General features: G+C 39.0%; 1 protein-coding gene across 1 annotated transcript in view; it reads left to right on the top strand.

Annotated features, from left to right (window-relative positions):
- Window positions 1-18,320, top strand: part of SORCS1 (sortilin related VPS10 domain containing receptor 1) — a 260,159-nt gene that overhangs the window by 102,243 nt on the left and 139,596 nt on the right. The window contains exon 3 of the mRNA XM_053984129.1: window positions 13,957-14,056. Within this exon, the coding sequence (XP_053840104.1) occupies window positions 13,957-14,056 (100 nt within the window). The remainder of the gene's footprint in view (window positions 1-13,956; window positions 14,057-18,320) is intronic.

Genomic DNA, 18,320 nt, shown 5'->3' on the forward strand with positions numbered 1-18,320 from the left:
AACGTGGGGTACCACAAGATCTGATGTCACTGTGTTCTCTAGAGGGTCTGGTTCAAGGATTCACATGCTACAGGCACAAGCTTATTTCTTGGGTTTCATTTGTGATGATACCAGCTGCCACCAGCTGCAGTGTGTATGGAACTGGGCTAGTGCAGAGAGTGCCACTGAGACAGCATTACAGGCATTGCCTCTCTGCTTATTGTGCTGCTTCCCTGGAAAGCCCAAATGTCTTTGGCAGGCACAGGAACAATAACAATAACAAATCCTCGTGGGATGCACACCCAGTAACCCCTGTCACCCAGAAAGCTGCTCTCACTGCATTCCTGTTACTGCAGCAATTAGAAATAAGAAATCTGACTTGTCAAGGGCTTGGCCAAACTGCCCCAGCTCTGCCTTCCCTACTTTCTAGGGGATGGTCTGGCCCCAGATCTCGAACAGTGGGGCAGGAATATTTCAGTTTCACCCATGTGTGTGAGCAGTCCTTGGGCTGGCTGTGAGGGGAGGCATCAGTGAACCTTCTCTTTTGGGTGCCTGACACTTCTCTCCTGCTTGACATGCCTCTCTTGAAGCCAGCCTGGAAAGTGTTTGCAGTTGAAGCAAGTGGAGCAAATTCTAATTTGTCTGGAATGGGCCCTCCTGTTAAATGTTAAACTGACCTTTTCAAGAGAAATTTACTTGATAGTTCTAAGTGAAGCCCTGCTTTAAGCTAAACCTGTCACTACAATGTGATTAAAATCACTTAAATGTACATCAGTTGCACATATTATTAATGGAAATTGAAATCAGTCTAAATGGTAGCCATAAATTTTAAAACAGGGGGAAGAGGACGGAGACAGAAAAACCTATACATGATGTGAAGGTTAAGGTGCCTTATTCACCCAAAAATTAGATAAGCTGAGCAGGGAACTTTATTCTGAAGCAGTGAAAAATCATAGATGCTTTTTTCATGTATTTACAGTCCTCCAATTCCCATCTATTGAAAAGGGAAATTCAGTGCATTTTTGGCAGGAATTTAACCTGTGAAGACGTAGAAGGATCGGTCACAGTTGTCTGGTCTTGTTTCACCTGCCACAGGACCTTTACCCAACAAATGATGAGATTTCTGACAGCGTGGCAGGTGGTGAAGGTGTGTGTGTGTTTAGATAGTGCTGAAAGGGGGATTGGGGCATGCCTGTGATCCATGAATGTCTGCTCCCACTTGAACTGCACATTTAAGTCTTGTACCTGTTCTTGCCTCCTTCCCTTCCCCACCACCGAGTCACAGCTCTGGTGTTTGGCTACCCTAGCAATTGTTACTTGAAGTGTCTGTTCTAATTGGGCACTAATAAATCAAAACTGAATTGAAGACCTTCCACTTACAGTCATTTTTCAGTGACTTTCTATCACACAGCAGGGTAGGACTTGGCAACCATCTCCCAGAGAAATGTCCAGGGACTTATGAAGGTCCTTTTTGAGGGTATAATCTTTATGTAGCTGTGTGACCTTGGCCATTCCAAGTGCAAATCGAACCTTTTGTAATTAATAACTCTTCTTCTACCAGCCTTGGCTTTCACACAGGTGAAATTAGCATGGCTTTTTCCAGCTGTTTTGGGACATTGGGGATTTATAGGGCTTTTGTGGTCAAGGGTGGAGTTTGGTTAGCAAAGCTGAACTTTTTTGAGCCTGTTAGAAGGAACACCTTTATTAAGGGTGTTGGTGGTGGCTGAGGATGACAGGTTTAATATAAGAAGGTGGAAAATTTTCAGGTACTTGGCTGAGTTCCTGTTGGTAGCATTATTTTAATGACTAGATTGTATAATTAATGTCTTTATACACCCACATCTTTGGAAAAACCTTCTATATCATTTTAATTCCAAATAAATTAAAAACAGATGGCTTTTGGGGTAAATAAATCTTCTGGTCGAGTTTTTTTTTTTTTAGGTTGTTTAGGAATGTGGGTTGTGAGTAGTGGATTAATATGGCCCATCAGTAAGGATTTTAGTGTCAGGGACTCTTTTAAAGATGTTTCAATCTGCAGTCCTTATATTCTCACAAACAGAAAATTTATTTAAAATAAGATGTTGTTGCAATGCAGGGCAAAATAGTAACCTGATCTTGTCCAGGATGTTTCTTATATGGAATTTACAGCCAAGCTTTAACTTACTTTTATCCTTTAACTTACTTTTATCTTTTACCACTAATATAAAAGTAAATCCCATTTTTATCTGTAGCTGGTGCTGACTTAAAGATGACTTTCAAAATCAAAGAACCCAAAGAGCTGAGCTCATTTCTAGACTGTCAGCCTGCAATTCCTCTCTGCCCAGATGCCAGTGTATCAGTTTGCTAATAGACTGTTTGAATACCTCACCTTGACCACAGCTTGCTCTATTCTAAACACACAGCACAAGCTCCTGACCATTTTTTCTGCAGAGTGATAGGAAGCATGCATTCTCCACAGGCCTGGAAAACAGTATTAATCTTCTGCTGTGTTCTTTCATTTCATTTCCTGTAAAAATCCATCTTCTGCTACTGGAGTTGACCTAAGGTTAGATGTCAGAGGAACAAATTGCTGTCACCTGCTCCATACCCCAAGAGTAGCTATAAATAGCAAGCTTTATAACCCCACTGATCCTTGAGATACATTGTGATAAATATGCTTCTACCAACCAAGAGGAAAAAAGTAAAGCTGCGTGGCTCTGGGTGTTGCCTATTATTTGCAGTTGAGACAAATGGTAAAGCTGCATCACTCAAAATGCTTTAAAAACAGTAACACTCATTGTATATGTCTGCTTAAAAGAATTAATTAGTGATTCTTGAGTAGAGTGGTCCAGTAGCACAGCTTTTACATCCAGCAACAACAAATTCTTTCTTAGGTCCTGTGGTGTGCTAAGAGTCGAGCTAACAGCTTAGTGTGTTCACTGCTTGGACTCAGAGAATGAATTGAAAACCTTTCCAGTAGAACAGTTTTCTTTTGGGAAATGCAGCATTATTCAGATAAATCTTCTGCAATATTTTAAAAATGAAATCTTGACAGAAAATGTAGGAATAATCTGAAACTGAAAGTGTGTTTCATTTTGATTTTTCTTCTTGTTTCATTATAGCTTTTTTTTTCCTGTAGGGTGTCAGCCAGACTGTGTTACAAAATATTCAATTGAATGGATAATGATAACACTGGTACAAGTGAAATGAAACACTCTGAATTACTATTTTTAAAATTTAATCTCTTTCCCTCTTGTATTCTTACTCCATCCAGTTTTTGGGAATAATGATATTTTAAAGCAAGGGGAAAAAATTAGTATTGCCTAAGGGATGAGAATTATATCTTCCAACTAACTTTTGTATGAATTAATGCATGAAGCACATTTTTAGCTGGTCTTAAAATGCTACAGGTCCTTGGGAGTTACTCCATTATAAGAACTAAAGGGCTCGGACAGTGATTTTGACAATAATGTCTTGTGCTATCTGAATCTTTTAAGCTTTCTAGCTGTTGATTTGCACTGGCAGGATAGAATGAAGATTGCATATTGTGTTGCAAATGCTTGGATGGTGCTAGCCAGAAAATCTTTTCTCTGGCTTTTAGTACATACCCTGCAGAAGACCTGCAATGCATTTATGGCACAGTAAAACTGCTTCTTACTCTTAATTGGAGGTGGGATAAAGTGGCTTTCTGGATATATAATGTGGCTGTGGATGCTAAGGCAGCTCTGCTGAACAAGTGTATTAAACTTTCTAACTGAGCCCAGCCTGCTGTGAGGGTTTTTTTAGCGGAGCTGCAATGACCTCAGTGTTATGATGGGGTGGGAAGTGTAGGACATGTGTGGTTGTCTCATCTCCCTGATTAATGGAAAAGCTTCCTGTTGCTCTGCCCTCAAGCTACAAAATCCATTAACCACCCCTTGGGGTGCCTGAAATTTATTCTGGCCATTACCATCAATTAGAAAGTTAATAGCGTGATGATTGCTGGGCTCCAGTCCTAGCTATTTGTGTGATTTACACCAGACTGGGGTGAAAATGGGAAGAATCAACACTCAAGGAACCACTTTATGAGCAAGAATTTGGCATTAAGGGTGTGCTGATGTCAGTATGCCTCTGTAAACATATGGCAAGAAGAATCATAAGTCATTCTCAATCCTAATTTAAAAGGCAGCTTTTGATTTAAACATATGGAAGAATGACTTTAATAACCAGCACAGCTAGGCTGAGATTTGTTTTGTTGATGACCATAAGCCTTGAGTGAGGCTGGGCCTGTGGGAATGGCTGCATTCTGAGTTGCAGTGTTGCAGAGTGTTCACCACCCTGATGAAGGAAGGGCAGCAATTTGCATCCTATCTTGCTTTTTTGTTTTGATAAATGAGTCAGGTGGACAAGATCTTCCAGACTGGTGCTCTTCCACTTATATTCCACTGATCCCCCAAAATTCCCTTAAGGTAAAAAGGAAAAAGCCTGTTGTCAGTAAACTTTCATTCCTTTCTTCTGGGTCTCTCACTGAAAATAATGTTGTAATGGCAAGTGGAAGAATGTTGAAAACCACTGCTATGGACTTAGAGACAGAGAAAATGCTTGGATCACACACACCATCAGATGAGTGAGCATCAATAACCTGTCAGCTTTTGGTATGTGTTTGGTATTCTATTTTTGGTATGTATTAATTAGCTGCCAAAAATTAGTGGAGTTACTGGTCCTTCCCACATGCATCCAGTTGCTGTGGATGTGGATGTGGCACAAAATGACTCATAAGTAGAGCAGGAGATGTTTCAGCCAGAGCACCACTTAAGCCAGCCTCTTGAGCCTTTCACTGAAAGGGTCAAGTGGAATTCTTGCTTTGATGGCTACTGTTTTGTTTCTCACTGCTGGCTTTCACCCGGCATGGGATTAGAACAGCTAAAGGGGTTGTGATTGCCAGCTTCCCTGTGCTGCTCTTGACTTCTGCTGCTTCAGTCAGTGAGGGACTGGAGATGAATCTTTGAGGCCACAGGGAGGTGAGAAGCTGAAAGAGAGTTTGAGAGGGAAAGTTCTGGAAAGTCACCCTCTCTGCTGCTCAGGCAATGGAGAGGAAACACCCAGTTCCTTCCCCTTACTCAGTGGCAAACGCCAGCCTTGCTGGGAGTCTGGTAACCAGGCAAAATAGGTGGTAACTGCACAGTTATTTTTCCAAAGTCTTCTGCTCTTGACATCCTGTCCCCTTTTCCAGAGCTAATCATGCAAGTGGTCACTTAGCACAGCAGAGAAGGGTTCCAGAATGTAGCTGACCCCCAAAATGGGGTTGCCCATAGCAAATAGTGAATTTACAGTCCACTCCGGCGAAACAGTGCCTTGGAAGCACTTCCAGAACAGAGTCCAGCCAAATCTCAGTGCATTATTTTTCACACAAAAGCTCAATAATTGTACACTTGAAATAAAAATCTTCATGTCTTGCATTCTGACAGCAAAGATCCTTCTGATTTCCTGGAAGCAATTGTTTCCAAGCAAGGGCAAATTGATAATTGAAGCTATCCAGTTCCATGTTTATGATGGTGCATCTACACTGTAAATAGTTCAGATTTACATGAGAGTGTGATCAGGATCTGATCTCTGATCAGCAGGCAGAGGAGTGGGGAATCTGAGTATGGATTTTATCAGCTGCCAGAATCTTCTGTTTCTTAGCCTGCTGACATGAGAAACCATTACACTGTGCAGTTACAGGGGGTTTACTGATCTAACAGGATGAGATGGACATCTAAAATTAGAGAAGCTGTAAAAGGGAGGAGGGGAAAAGTGCATCATTCCCATATAATCCAAATTTGATCTTTTTTCAGGCTAAAATATTTGATGTTGCTCTTTTCTTTGGGTATCCAACCTTTATGCAGCAATGTCTCTGAAGCCTGAAGATAAAAAGCCCTTCTCCACAATAGAGTGGAATGTTACTTCTGCTATAAAAGGCAGTGACATCAGAAATTGATGTTTAAAAAGTCGTTTAATGACATCTTACAAGCATAGAATGTCTCTGTATTTTTTCACATGGAAGTTTGTTCTGAGTTATGCTGTTCCATGGCTAGTTTGGTAAGATAGGAGGATGTGAAGAGGAATTATGCAATGGAAAAACACATGTCACCAGAGCTAAAACAGATACATCTACATTGGTGTTTTAGCTTTACCTCATTATTTTTTTGATTCTGTACTATTGATTTTGTGTACCACAGACTATTTCTTCTCTAGTTTTATTTTCCATTGAATTTACCATGTGTCTCCAAGAAGAAGCTGAGTGAACAACACAGATTAGTTTGTTCTAAGGGTTGTTCACCATGGCTTGTACAGGTGTGATTGATCTCTGCAAAGAATGCTGTGCTTTAGCAGAATAGATATCAGCCAGTCTTGAGCAGTCCAGAGAGACAAGCTTTGCATCACAGCAAGGGCAGTGCAGATCAATTCAGGTGGATAATTCTGATCTCAGGACAAGAGTGCTTAAGCCTATTCAGCACCATTGTCCAAGCTTTCAGGTGATAAAAAAGCACTTACAAGACTTAGAACCTCATGCTTGGGCAATTGCAGGGACTTTATGTCAACTTTCAGTCCTGCCAGCCAGGTGGTGAGGTTTAACCCCAGCTGGCAGCAAAGCACCACCCAGCTGCTCTCTCACTCCCCCCCCCCCCCCAGTAGGACAGGGAGGAGAATCAGAAATAAAATCCTCAAACTCATCCCTTGATACAAGAAAAGTTATTGAAACAAAGTAAAATGTAACAAATAGGGGAGGGGGAAAGAGAGCGGTAACCCCCAGGAAAAACAAGTGATGCACAATACCATTGATCACCACCTGCTTACAGAGACCAAATTGTTCCCAAGCTGCAATCGGCCTTTCTTCCAGGTAATTCCCCCTGCTGATATAAACCTGGCACGATGGTTAAAATATCCCTTTGGCCAGTTTGGGTCTGCTGTCCTGCCTGTGCTTCCTCCCAGCTTTTTGCACTTTCTTACTAACTAGTCCTTGACTTAGCATAAACCCCACACAGCAATAACCAAAGTGTTTGTGTGTTACCAATTTTTTTCTCATACTGAATTCAAAACAGAACACTGGAACAGCTGCTAAGGAGAAATGAGCTCTGTTCCAGCCAAAACCAGGATAATGGTTCTCATTTGTGTGCTACCCTGATTATTAGGAGAATTCTTCTTTTCCCTGTCCTTGCATTTAACAGTCATAAGTCTTGCTGCTGTCTAATGCTCTGCATTATGGTATGAGTGGATTTCCTGTTCTGTCTTGTCCAGTTGGGAATTCTTGCATGTTCATCATAACTGACCATTTCCTTCACCTTTCATCTGACACAGATAAGAGTAAGAAATAACCTCACCCTGATTGCATGATTTCCTTTCATCCCATACGACCTGTCTTGTCTCCTGTTGGAATATTCCCACCATCCTCATCCCATGACTTCTGAAGCAATTGACCAAATTCTTGTTGACCTTGACAGAGGAACAAGTATTCTCTGCTTCCATGAGTTGGTGACCTGAGTTATGAACTCTCCACTGAAACAGACTGGAAAGCAAATTAAGCAAATTTACTTTTCTTGAACCATTACTTGGAGAGACAAGAAGCTCATCTGTGTCACTTACAAATGACATCTCATGGCCCTCTCATTCCCCTGTATTCTTTCTGCCTGAACTGGGTAATATTTTGAAAAATTATCCAATGCGATATTTAGAATGGGGATTGGATGATAACATATGAGCTGCTTTTCCTGCTTGTCACATCTTTAAATTATTTATAGCAATAATCAGCTGAACTGTATTAAGCCAAAAATTACAAGAAATTCGAGTGTGTTTCTGCTCATTTAGATTACACCAAATAAAAGTTGATTGAAATTGAAAAGAAGAGAATTGAATTACTTTAACTGATTATGCAGAGAAATGTCAATTTAATAGTTTCCTATTGTTTCTTTGTAATTTTTATACTCTCTCTCCAAGTCTTTTTGGTGGCTTCTGCAGGTGGGAAACTATTTTATGATGAGGAAATTCTTCCCATTAGTGGAAAAAATAAGTGGAATTCCTCCCATGAGTAGAAAATTCTTCCCATGAATGGAAAAAAAAATACACATTGCATTAAAGTCATAGAAATTTATGGTCTAATTTCATATAAAACCTACAGTCACAGCTCAGACTGGAAGAAAATATTTTCAAAATGGAGGTTTGAATCTGTTCTAAAATCCCTGTTTAAACTGTTCTTAATTTTGTATTTCTTCATTTTGCCATTGATAGCAAGACTTCTTCCAATCCTTATTTACACTCACAAAACTCCAGAAAATTTTAAACTGTCAGGATGGAATGGGAAGATGGTGGAGCCTGAGGGGACTTGAATTTGGCTCTGTCACAGACTTCCTTCGAATGTAGGATTAGTTATCTAGTCTTTCCCTCTGTTTACCCACCTAGGCAGTGGGAAGAGTACTATTTGCCAGCCTGCTGAGGGCCTCATGAGAAAAAAAATAATCAGAAATGTGTTCACTTACGGAGTGAGGCAAGTGGGTCCCTTGAGTTTTGAAATACCTTATTTTTCTTTATGCTGGAGATGTCAAAAAATTTAATTTCAACCTTCCTGGATAAATTTGGAGTGTTTTAATGTTGTGACATGTGCAGTGCTGTTACAGATATTTTAAAAAATGCCGATCAATTGTTTGGCTTGGCACTGCTGTCAGACCATTGCCCTCTTGAGCCAAAGTCTTACAATACTCTTATGCAACCCTTTTCTACATGAAAATTTTGTCCAAGGACACAGGACTTACTGTGTTTACATCTTGCAATTGCTCTTCCAGGTGAAATTGTATAACTCTACTCAAAATGTGTCAGTCTCCATGAGCTAAGCAAACAGATCCCATTAGAAATGTGAAAAGCCTTGGGGAATTATTTATACAATAAATTACAATGACAGACAGTGGTGAGAAGTGTCTGGGTGAAGCAAGGTAATTTGCAAAGCACAAGTAACTTTCTATGAAAATAAGGAATTAAATTGAAAAAAAAAAAAATTCACCCTGAGAAACTGAGATCAGGCATTATTACTTTATGGAAAAAAATAGTGGGGTTGCACATGAAGGAGTTAAATCAAAAGAAGCATTAGACCAGAAGTGATATCTATCAATGCCTTGTGAAGGGCTTAACAGGAGGAACATGTGAACATAAATGGCCAGCTGTTGAAGAAGACTTTGACATTACTAGCTTTTGTGAAATATGGTGGTGTGGCAAAAATCAATGGGAAGCTTTACTACCTGGCTATGAAACCAAAGTAAAGAGTTTCAGTTTAAGGGATGAAGGAATAGCACCTTTACCTCAAAGTCTCCCCAGAAAAAAAGAATGCAAAAATCAACAACTCTACAGTATAGATTACAAACTGGCCTAAACCATTGCATTCAGGACTACAAATTTGCTCCAGAACTACCAGCTCCAGTATTTTTTGCATTCAGACATGAAAGATCATTTTTAATGTCTTAATTATTCCTTTATTAAAAACATGTTCATTTGAAAGCCTTTTATAAGTGCAGCCTGTGGCTCTGCAGTTCTGCCTTCTGTGATCTGAAAGGCTTCTTTCCAAAAATCTGCTCTTGGAGAGATTAATACGATAGCAACTGGCAAATCTTGTGCTCACCTGGCCATTCCCTTTGGAGGCAAACCAGGTGGCAAACTCAGTTATGTGTGAGTTTGGAACATAAAATCTAATAGTCATTGCTTAACTTAAAAATGCCTGGCTTGTGCCAGGGGTAAATTCATGTGCAGAAGGAGCAAAAGGCCAGAGCCCATCTCTCACACTGCTCCTGGTCAGGACAGGCTTCCCTGCTCTGCTGCTCACAGACCACATTACAGGTGCTTCTGGTCCTGGTGCCACTTGGACCACGGTTAGAGCAGCAAATTAAACTGTGGAGGGAGGAGGGGGATAAGGACATGAAATTCAGTGTTCTCATGGTGGACCTGGGAGAAGCAGTCAAGTGAATATGTGAAAACCAGGCATAACTTGTGGGAAGAGGAAAAAAAAAGTAAATGGTGCCAATTAAAGTGATTGCTTCTTAATGATGTGTGTTAAAACAAGTAACTTAATCTGTTAACATGGGAAGAAAGCTCAATAAGCAGGAGACATGAGACAGCTTAAAGTCTGCAAGTAATGGTTTTCTTTTGTTCTCATGGAGTATTCCAGAAAGATCTTGATGCAAAAAAAAAAAAAAAAAAAAAAGCCCTCCTGACCAAATGATCAACTGTTCAATTCTTCAAGTCTTCAGCATTTTATGTAAAATAACTACGAGCAACCTTAAATTTGTAACAAAGGAGAAAACAGCAACTTGCTAGGGAATTTATTATTAATCTATATATTCAAACTGACAGTACTCTGAATGTCAGTCTGTGCTTCTTGAGAAAGAAGAAAATTTCCATAGGGTTCATGTTGTTGGTTGATTCAGAATGCCTTTTATAATTATGAAATATTGGTAGGAATGGATTGAGATATATTCATGACAGTAGGTGGACTAATGGAATTCAGTGACTTTATTTAAAATGTGCAGGAGTTTATTATAATACTGTAATAGAAATGTCATTTACCCTGACGGGAGGAGAGGGAAAAGCCCTGTCAATGAATAATAATGAAGTTATTTAAATGTCAGCTTTCTTGCAAATAGTTTGCAAAACAGAAATTATTCTACCTGTTTCTAGTTTTGTTTTAATTTATTACTGGGCAGGCCAGAGCTTCGATCCCATAATTCTGGTACATTTTTATACTGTGAAATGAGCTAGTAATCATGAAAATGTTTATCTTCTTGTATTGTCTTCCGCTTTTCTGAAAAAATAGGCAGTTGGTTTTAAACAGCTACTGGTAAAATTTGGGATTTAATGGTAGCAATTACAACTAATATGTTGGGACAGGCATGAAGTTCAGAATTGAATCTAAATACTTTTATTTTCTGAATGTTATTCTACTGTCATCTTCATTTCAGTGACATCCACAACGTACCACTCCCATCCCCCTTCTCCCCTCAAACAATTTGAGACACCATTGCAACACACGTGTCTACACAAGACACAATAAAATAGGGCTTACTGTTCACTTATTTACGTATGGTTATTCCATTAGCTGTAGCTATTTAGAGGGCATAGTTTATTTTTGTGTTTTCAGCTCTGCAGGTCCTGGGTTTAGTGCTTTACAATGATTTCTCCAGGCATTTGCTTGCTCATGCTTATACAGATGGACTAAAACTGATTTTTCTCTGCAGAACTTCAGAGTTGCAGCCTTACACACAAAATGTGGAGATGTTGGTTGCTACATATCCTTTCCCCTTCAGATAACTGGGATTGAATTTGTTGATCCTACTCTGTCATTAATGCCTACACCCTGCTGAGGTGCATCTGTCTTTTGCAGCTCTTCCAGGTTACGTTGGCTTCCTGGGCCATCCAATGGCTAATGTGTTTTTATGGGTTAGGAGTCTCATGCTGCTTTATACACCCATTTAATAAGACAAACAAAGCTTCTTATCTAAGCTGGTAATCAGTGCCTGCTTGTATACACACACACACACACACACACACACACACACACACACACACACATATATATATATAAGAAATAAGACAAATGCAGGTTGGTGGTATGCCTGGGTTAGATCCCAACAGAGACTTCCCATGTATGCAGTGTTTTCTTTGTTATAATTCTTTTTCCCCATTTTTTTTCTGCAAATGTTTATATTACCATTTCTTTGTGTTAAAACACTTATGGATGCCTATCTGCTCTTGTATATATAACATTTTCCCCCTCTACCCCCCGCCCCTGTTAAAATTAAGGGTAATTGTAACGTGGAACAAAAGAAAAAGCTGGTAAATGGGAAGGTAGAAGGAACAGCTATTGTCAGTTTAGAACACAATAATGAGAGTAAGATCTAATAGTAGCTCCTTTGATTGCTTGTGAATTCGTTCATCTGCAAAAAAAATGATGTTTTTCTAAGCTTTTAAATCTTTCAGTTTCTTTTATGGATGTTGACAGAAGCACACGCTTCCATCTGTATGGAGTGTTACCTGTAAATAAAGCTGTGAATGCAAAACAATTGCCTAGAGATTTGAAGTAAGAAGTGGCTGGCAATTCTGAGATTACCATTTGCAATAGGCTGTTGACATAACTTTGCCTGTGTTGTGGCAGGGGTACTGGCTGCGTTTCTTGAACACTTTCAAAGCACATTTTATGTCTCAGATTTTCTTTGCTCCTATCCCCTTTTGAAGGATCCCATTTTGAATTCATTGTCACTGGTATAAGAAAAAGCAGTATTATTTTGTTGATATATTTTTCCAAACTCAGCAGGTCAGATTTAGTCCTTACTATCTTTGCATGTCTTTGTCAGCTTGAACTTCACAAAGTGTAGCTTTTGGGGTTTAGACAGAGAGCAGCAGAAATACTCATTTCTGATAAGACTGGGTGGTGAGGTGGGGCAAGGTAACAAAGGGAAGCTGCAGTCCTTGGCCAGGCTGTGTTCAGAATCCTTCTGTGGATCCCCTCACCCAGATGCTGGACCATCTCTGAAATATTTGGTAACAGTAACAACCAGCACAGTATCTTACTCCTCAATCCTCTGAGGAAATAGCTCAGTTAGTTTATATGTGCTCCTGAGAGAGATGACCTTATAAAGGGAAAGATCAGTCAGCAGCTGAGAATTTGACATTAATGTTCTAAACAGCAAAGGTCATACATGCACACAGGAGGGCGTGTGTTTATTGGAGGGAAGGAGAAATCTCTAGACATAAATCATAGGGCAGTTGTTATATGAGCAGGCAGATAGTGCGAAGGCTTCTATAAAGTTCCTATATAGAAAGACTCAACTTTAATGCAGATTCATATTTTACTGCAATTCATCTTTCATGGATAAAACCCTCAGCGGCTGCTTTCTTGTTTTATTCATGCAAAATCTGAAATCTCAGAAACTATAATATGAATGTAGGTATGATGCTTGGTTCAGAATTGTTCCACCCTCCATATTCCACAAAAAAAAAAAAAAAAAAAAAAAAAAAAAAAAAAAAAAAAAAAAGAGTCAGCATTAAAGGTCTTAAATGCCTTTGTGAATTTAACCACTGTTGCCCTGATAGGAGAGAACCTGAAAATAATGAGTGCCAAGACTTTATTTCATAATGTCTGGCCTTGGAGTGCTTAGCAAAAGGGAAAATTCATGTTACTGCTTACAAGTGAACATTTGTGCATGTTACAGATGAGATACAGGAATATGTTATCCTTTTGAATGTCTGTTACCCAGATACGTGCTCCTTTCTGCAATTTATGGATGTCAACCCTACTGGGCTGGGCTGATTATCTAAATCCCTGGGATACTGGGACAGAATTCAGGCAAGCATGAGCTGCATAATGAACAAAACCTCTGCTGATGATTGATCTTGGTTCCAGTCACGTGTTAAAGAGTAACTCCTACAGGAACACTGGACAGTCTTATTTGTTCGCAGTTTTTGTTCTACCCCAAGACATGTAGTCAGTGTTTTTATGGGCAAGCCTCATTTCAGAAATATTTTACTTTCTCAACTGAATGGTGGCTTTTAAAGCAAGAAAAATGTGTCCATCCTTTCTGCTAGTCAGTGTCAGAGAAGGTACTTTGGAATACTCTGAGATGAGCCATCTTAAAAATATCAGTCCAAGCTTGGAGTATTTGATGAATTGATAACCTTAGTCTCTTGCTGTCTGCTGTTTGGCATTTCTGACAATCATTATCTTCTGAATGCAGAATGTAGCATTTCTTATTGTGCATGTTTAAGATGCTTTGGGAAGATGCTGGTTGAATTTTTCCTAATCTAATTTAAATGCAAATTATAAACACGCACATGATGCTGTGTGTATATAATTAAGTATCATTATATACTACATGAATCATTGAAAAAGCTCTGGAGAGCCATTCTGCTATTTAAAGCATGACTTATATTGAAAAGCTGCCAAGTGACTTGTGGTTTTGTGATTAAGTGTTTGTACTTATAAGAATCTCTCTTGAATTGTAGGTCAACAGATTATGGGACAACATATGAGAAACTGAATGATAAAGTTGGTCTGAAGACTATTTTGAGCTACTTGTATGTTTGCCCAACAAACAAACGTAAGGTAGGTGACAATGTGTTGGCTCATTTTACCTTTATGATGCTATTTCTGCCCTGGAGAGCTCTTCTAATTTCCTCAAAAACTGTTACTGTTTAAGTAGCAGGAATCTCTCTGTCACTCTTGCCTTGAAAAAAAATGTGTTATTTATTAAAATTGTACCACCTATACCACTTAGCAGTAATACTCGAGGGAAGGATGGCCATGGACAGGTACCATACATGTGATTGTTTGCTTACCTTCTGGATGGTGTTGCTTTTGTTCTCTGGAAGAGAGAGAGACTTGTTAAAATGGCAGAAATGCATCTACAGTGACCAGATTGTATGTAACATTATTGGTCTTTTAAGTGCTCCCAAAGGTGAACTGAACAGGATTTGACAAATTCCTGCAAAGAAAATGCCTTCAAAGCCCAGAAGGTTTTAATCATTCAGACACCCTAATGACTAACACTTTACTATGAATTTATAATGCTGACACATTCATGAAAGGAATCTGGAGGCCTTCTTTGAGATACCTTTTTGACAAAATTTCTTCATTTTCTACTCCTTGTTTCTTAGTCCTTGAGTCACTACAAGCAAAACTGAATTGCATTGGCAGAAAATATTACTAGACTCAGCTCTAAAGGAGGCTGGGTGTATTTAGGTAGCTGAGGTCACTATAATGCTGTTCTCACTATACTGAAACAATTATGTGTTCTTTAAAACAGACTGTGAAAGGAAGAGGGAGCTGTCCTAACCAGAGAGGATAATGCTTAGCAGTTTAAATTGCAATTAAATGGCCCCAAATTAGTGGAGAGATGTCATCTCATTGATACTGACTCTTAAGAAGATGTGAAGCTATTCTCTAGGAGCTGAAGAATGAAATTATCAGATCACTTAAATGTCCTTCAGCAAGTCAACCAACATGCAGGCTGGCATTGAGAGCCTTCATCACCTCTGGCTGCATCCTGCACCCTCCCACTCCCTGCCCTTCTCTGCCACTCTTGTTTGTGTAGCCATCTGGTGAGCTGGATCCAGGACTGACCTGCCTGAAAACTAATCCCTTTCCAGCTCAACAACTACATAGATGGAAGGAAAAGGCTTTCAGGCAGAAGTGTGGAACTATCTTTTCTAGCAGAAGTCTGCTGTAAAGTTGGCCTGTAGTCAATATGATCCAGTGCCAGAGGAAAACTGCAACACCTGGGTTGAGAGGACCTAGGTCTGGTGGAAAGATTGAATTTTTCAAAGTTTATTTTAGCAGAGCAGAATTAGACTCACAGGGAGAACTTCAGGAGGCCCTCCTTGTGCTGTCTGTTTTGGTAGAACATCAGGCCATTCCATCAATAACATTTAATTTTAGACACCTAAGTAGTCCCCTGTGGCTAAGAGGGCATGGGATGTGTCCACACTAAGAATACTTCTACATGGAAAACAAAAATACTGAAGCTCAAGGTCTTTATTATACCTGCTGTGGAATGAAAAGCTGAAGAAAACATATTTCAAAGTTTTGCCACCAAGGAAGAATCTATGGCTCCTAAAGACCTGATCCCCTCTCCTCTCCTGAAACTCTCATAACCCTTTCAGAAACTCTGATCACATTGAAAGTTGCATCTTGTTTCACTAATGTGGGCTGGGTGGATAGCTGCAGAAATACTTTTAAAATTTAGGACTCAAATCCTCTAAACTCCATGAGTTTTATAAAACTTGTGCCCTTCATGTGAAGGGTTTATACACTGCTGCAGTTAGTGTTGGGCAAATGCGAACAGTGTGTTTTTCCTAAATATTATTGTATGTGGTGATTTCTCAGACTAGACCTGCAGCCTTCAATGTCATTTGTTCCACAAGGCCTTCCTTAGCAGAGAGAAAAGGCTTCTTCAGTAGTGGAAAAGAAAATGGTGCATTTTTCATCTTGAAGTTATTAGATGAGAAACCTTGCTACAGCAGTGATCTGTAAGGGGGGTCAGCATATACTTAACTTACTGAAGTTGCCTTGTTTTGAAAAAAAAAAAAAAAATAGTACATATTTAACTTTTAGGAGTAGTTCCATTGAAACAGAAGGTAAATTTTGAACTTAGCTGACTCAGGACTGATTGCTTGTAATGAAAAAAAGCAAGTGTACCATTTATGTAAGTCTTGTCTCTGCAAAGCGGAGCAGTTAGAACAGTGAACAGTAGAATGCATATAATTGGATTTATTAAAATAATTGATAGATTTGTTCATGAATTTCTGATTATTTTCACATTCTGGAAATGAACAAACAACATCATGTTGAATAAATTGTTTGTTGTAATTTATTTGCTCTTCTCCATCTAGAAAAAAAATGGGTCTATAAATACGCAGTATTTGCAGAGCTTCCCACAGCCCATGCATGCCAATTTATTTCTAAAAGCTTTTGACTTCCAATTCATGTCTCTTTATTGAACAAAATTAAATCCTTTAACCAGACATCGCAGGCAATGTCATATTGCAAAAGGATGCTTGGGAAAAAAAAATTAGAACAAAGTCAATCATTGTTTACAATTTAAACTGATGACCTATTGCTGTTGTTTAGCATTTTTCTGAATTACAATATTTTCCAAAGGAAATGACAAAAGTGGTTACTAACATAGTGATGTATAAGTCCTGGCAAAGAGAAGTGGAAATATTTTTTAGTTTTCTTTCCTTTTACTGAATTACTGTGCTACCTGGTTGTATGACAGATGACACAGATCAGGGGGTAAAAAATGTACCACATGGATCTTGCCAAAGACACAGAGCCTGTTTGAGTATTCGTCAACAAGTCTCCAGAAGAGATATGTGCAATGTGCAATAAATCCCTAGCCTTAGATATGTCAACATTGGTTTATTTGTTAGGTTCATAGAGCCTTCTGTGATGAGAAAGAAAATTATTTGAATGCTTCTACATGAAGAAATACTGTTAGGGAATAATGCTGATGGGTTACAAACTAAACTAAAATATAAATCCAGGTGGATACCTTGAAATTCTGTTTTCACAGAAGCATGTTGTTCATTTTCCTAGAAACTCACATGCACTAAGCTTTGCAGTCTTTCTCTATAAAAGCCTTTCAGATAGGTTTTTTTTACTCATTCCATGGAAAATCATAGGCATACACACGTAAAAAGTGAATGGGTCATGGTGGGGACTCCAGAATTTGTTTAACTGGAGGTTTTCTCTGACTCAGGAAGGGCTGCGGGCTGATTTAGATGCTGTATCCTTGTAGGAAGCACACTGTGTTCTCTGCAAAGAGCCAGTTTATGCAGCCCATTCGTTCTTTGTACTTTGGAGCCCCTTGTATCTGTGTATCTTCAGTTAATTAACAAATGCTGGGTGATAGGATCTGCCAGTGACTTTTATGCTATTAATAGTCCATCAGATGTTTCCTGTGGGCTTGCATTTTTGTGGTAGTGTTTGTTTGTTTGTTTTACTTTTTCTCTCCCTTTCCACAGGCCTGCCTTGATTTTTTTTTTTTTTTTTTTTTTTTTTTTTTTTTTTTTTTTTTTTGCTTTATTGCTCCAACTGTTCAGCTTTTAATTGCTCTGTGGAAAAGTGTTACCTTTTTTTTTTCCTCTCTTTAAAGATGAATGGATTACAGATGCCTTCATCTTCATTAATATTCACTGCTTGTGTTTATCACCTTTATCACAGTGTGCTAAGTATTGTCCTGTTGAGTGTGTACCACCAAGATAGCAGATATTTATTGTAAATAAAATTGCTTGGGTTTCAGTACTGGCTAGATCCCCAACTACTTCAAATTTATTTATATTAATGAGATTTAAATGAAAGAAAATTAAAGGAATGGCAGCCTAGCCTTCTGTTCTTTCTAGCACTGGCTGATAGTTCTGCACAGAATTGTTGGCAGAAGTTTCTATTAGTCAAGACAGTAGGAAAATTTACTCTTATTAGCTGAAATGGGAATGATTGATTGCTACTTTCTATCCTGTGGTATTAGGCGAGTTGATTTGCTTTAGGGAAATTCTGTTTCTGAAATGTAAACTGCCCCTCTTGTATAAAGGGTAACACCTGGAGCTGTGTGCTTTTACATTTGCCTTTGTACCCACTCTTCTAAGGGGTGTGGAAAATGTCCACAGAGGGGAACAGTTCCACCTGGCATTGCTGTTTCTCAGGAGCCTGCTTATTTTCAGTTGCTAAAAACAGTTTGGGAACACTTCTAAAAATTCTATTTCTGACCTGCTTCACTATGGAAACTTTCAGAACTCTGATGTGAGGGCAGGTGTTGATTTTTTCAGTCAAGATAAAACAGTTATTTCCAGCCGTGTCCTCCTTGTAGCCT

The sequence above is a fragment of the Vidua macroura genome, chromosome 8 (assembly GCF_024509145.1).
Source record: "Vidua macroura isolate BioBank_ID:100142 chromosome 8, ASM2450914v1, whole genome shotgun sequence".
Classification (NCBI taxonomy): domain Eukaryota; kingdom Metazoa; phylum Chordata; class Aves; order Passeriformes; family Viduidae; genus Vidua; species Vidua macroura.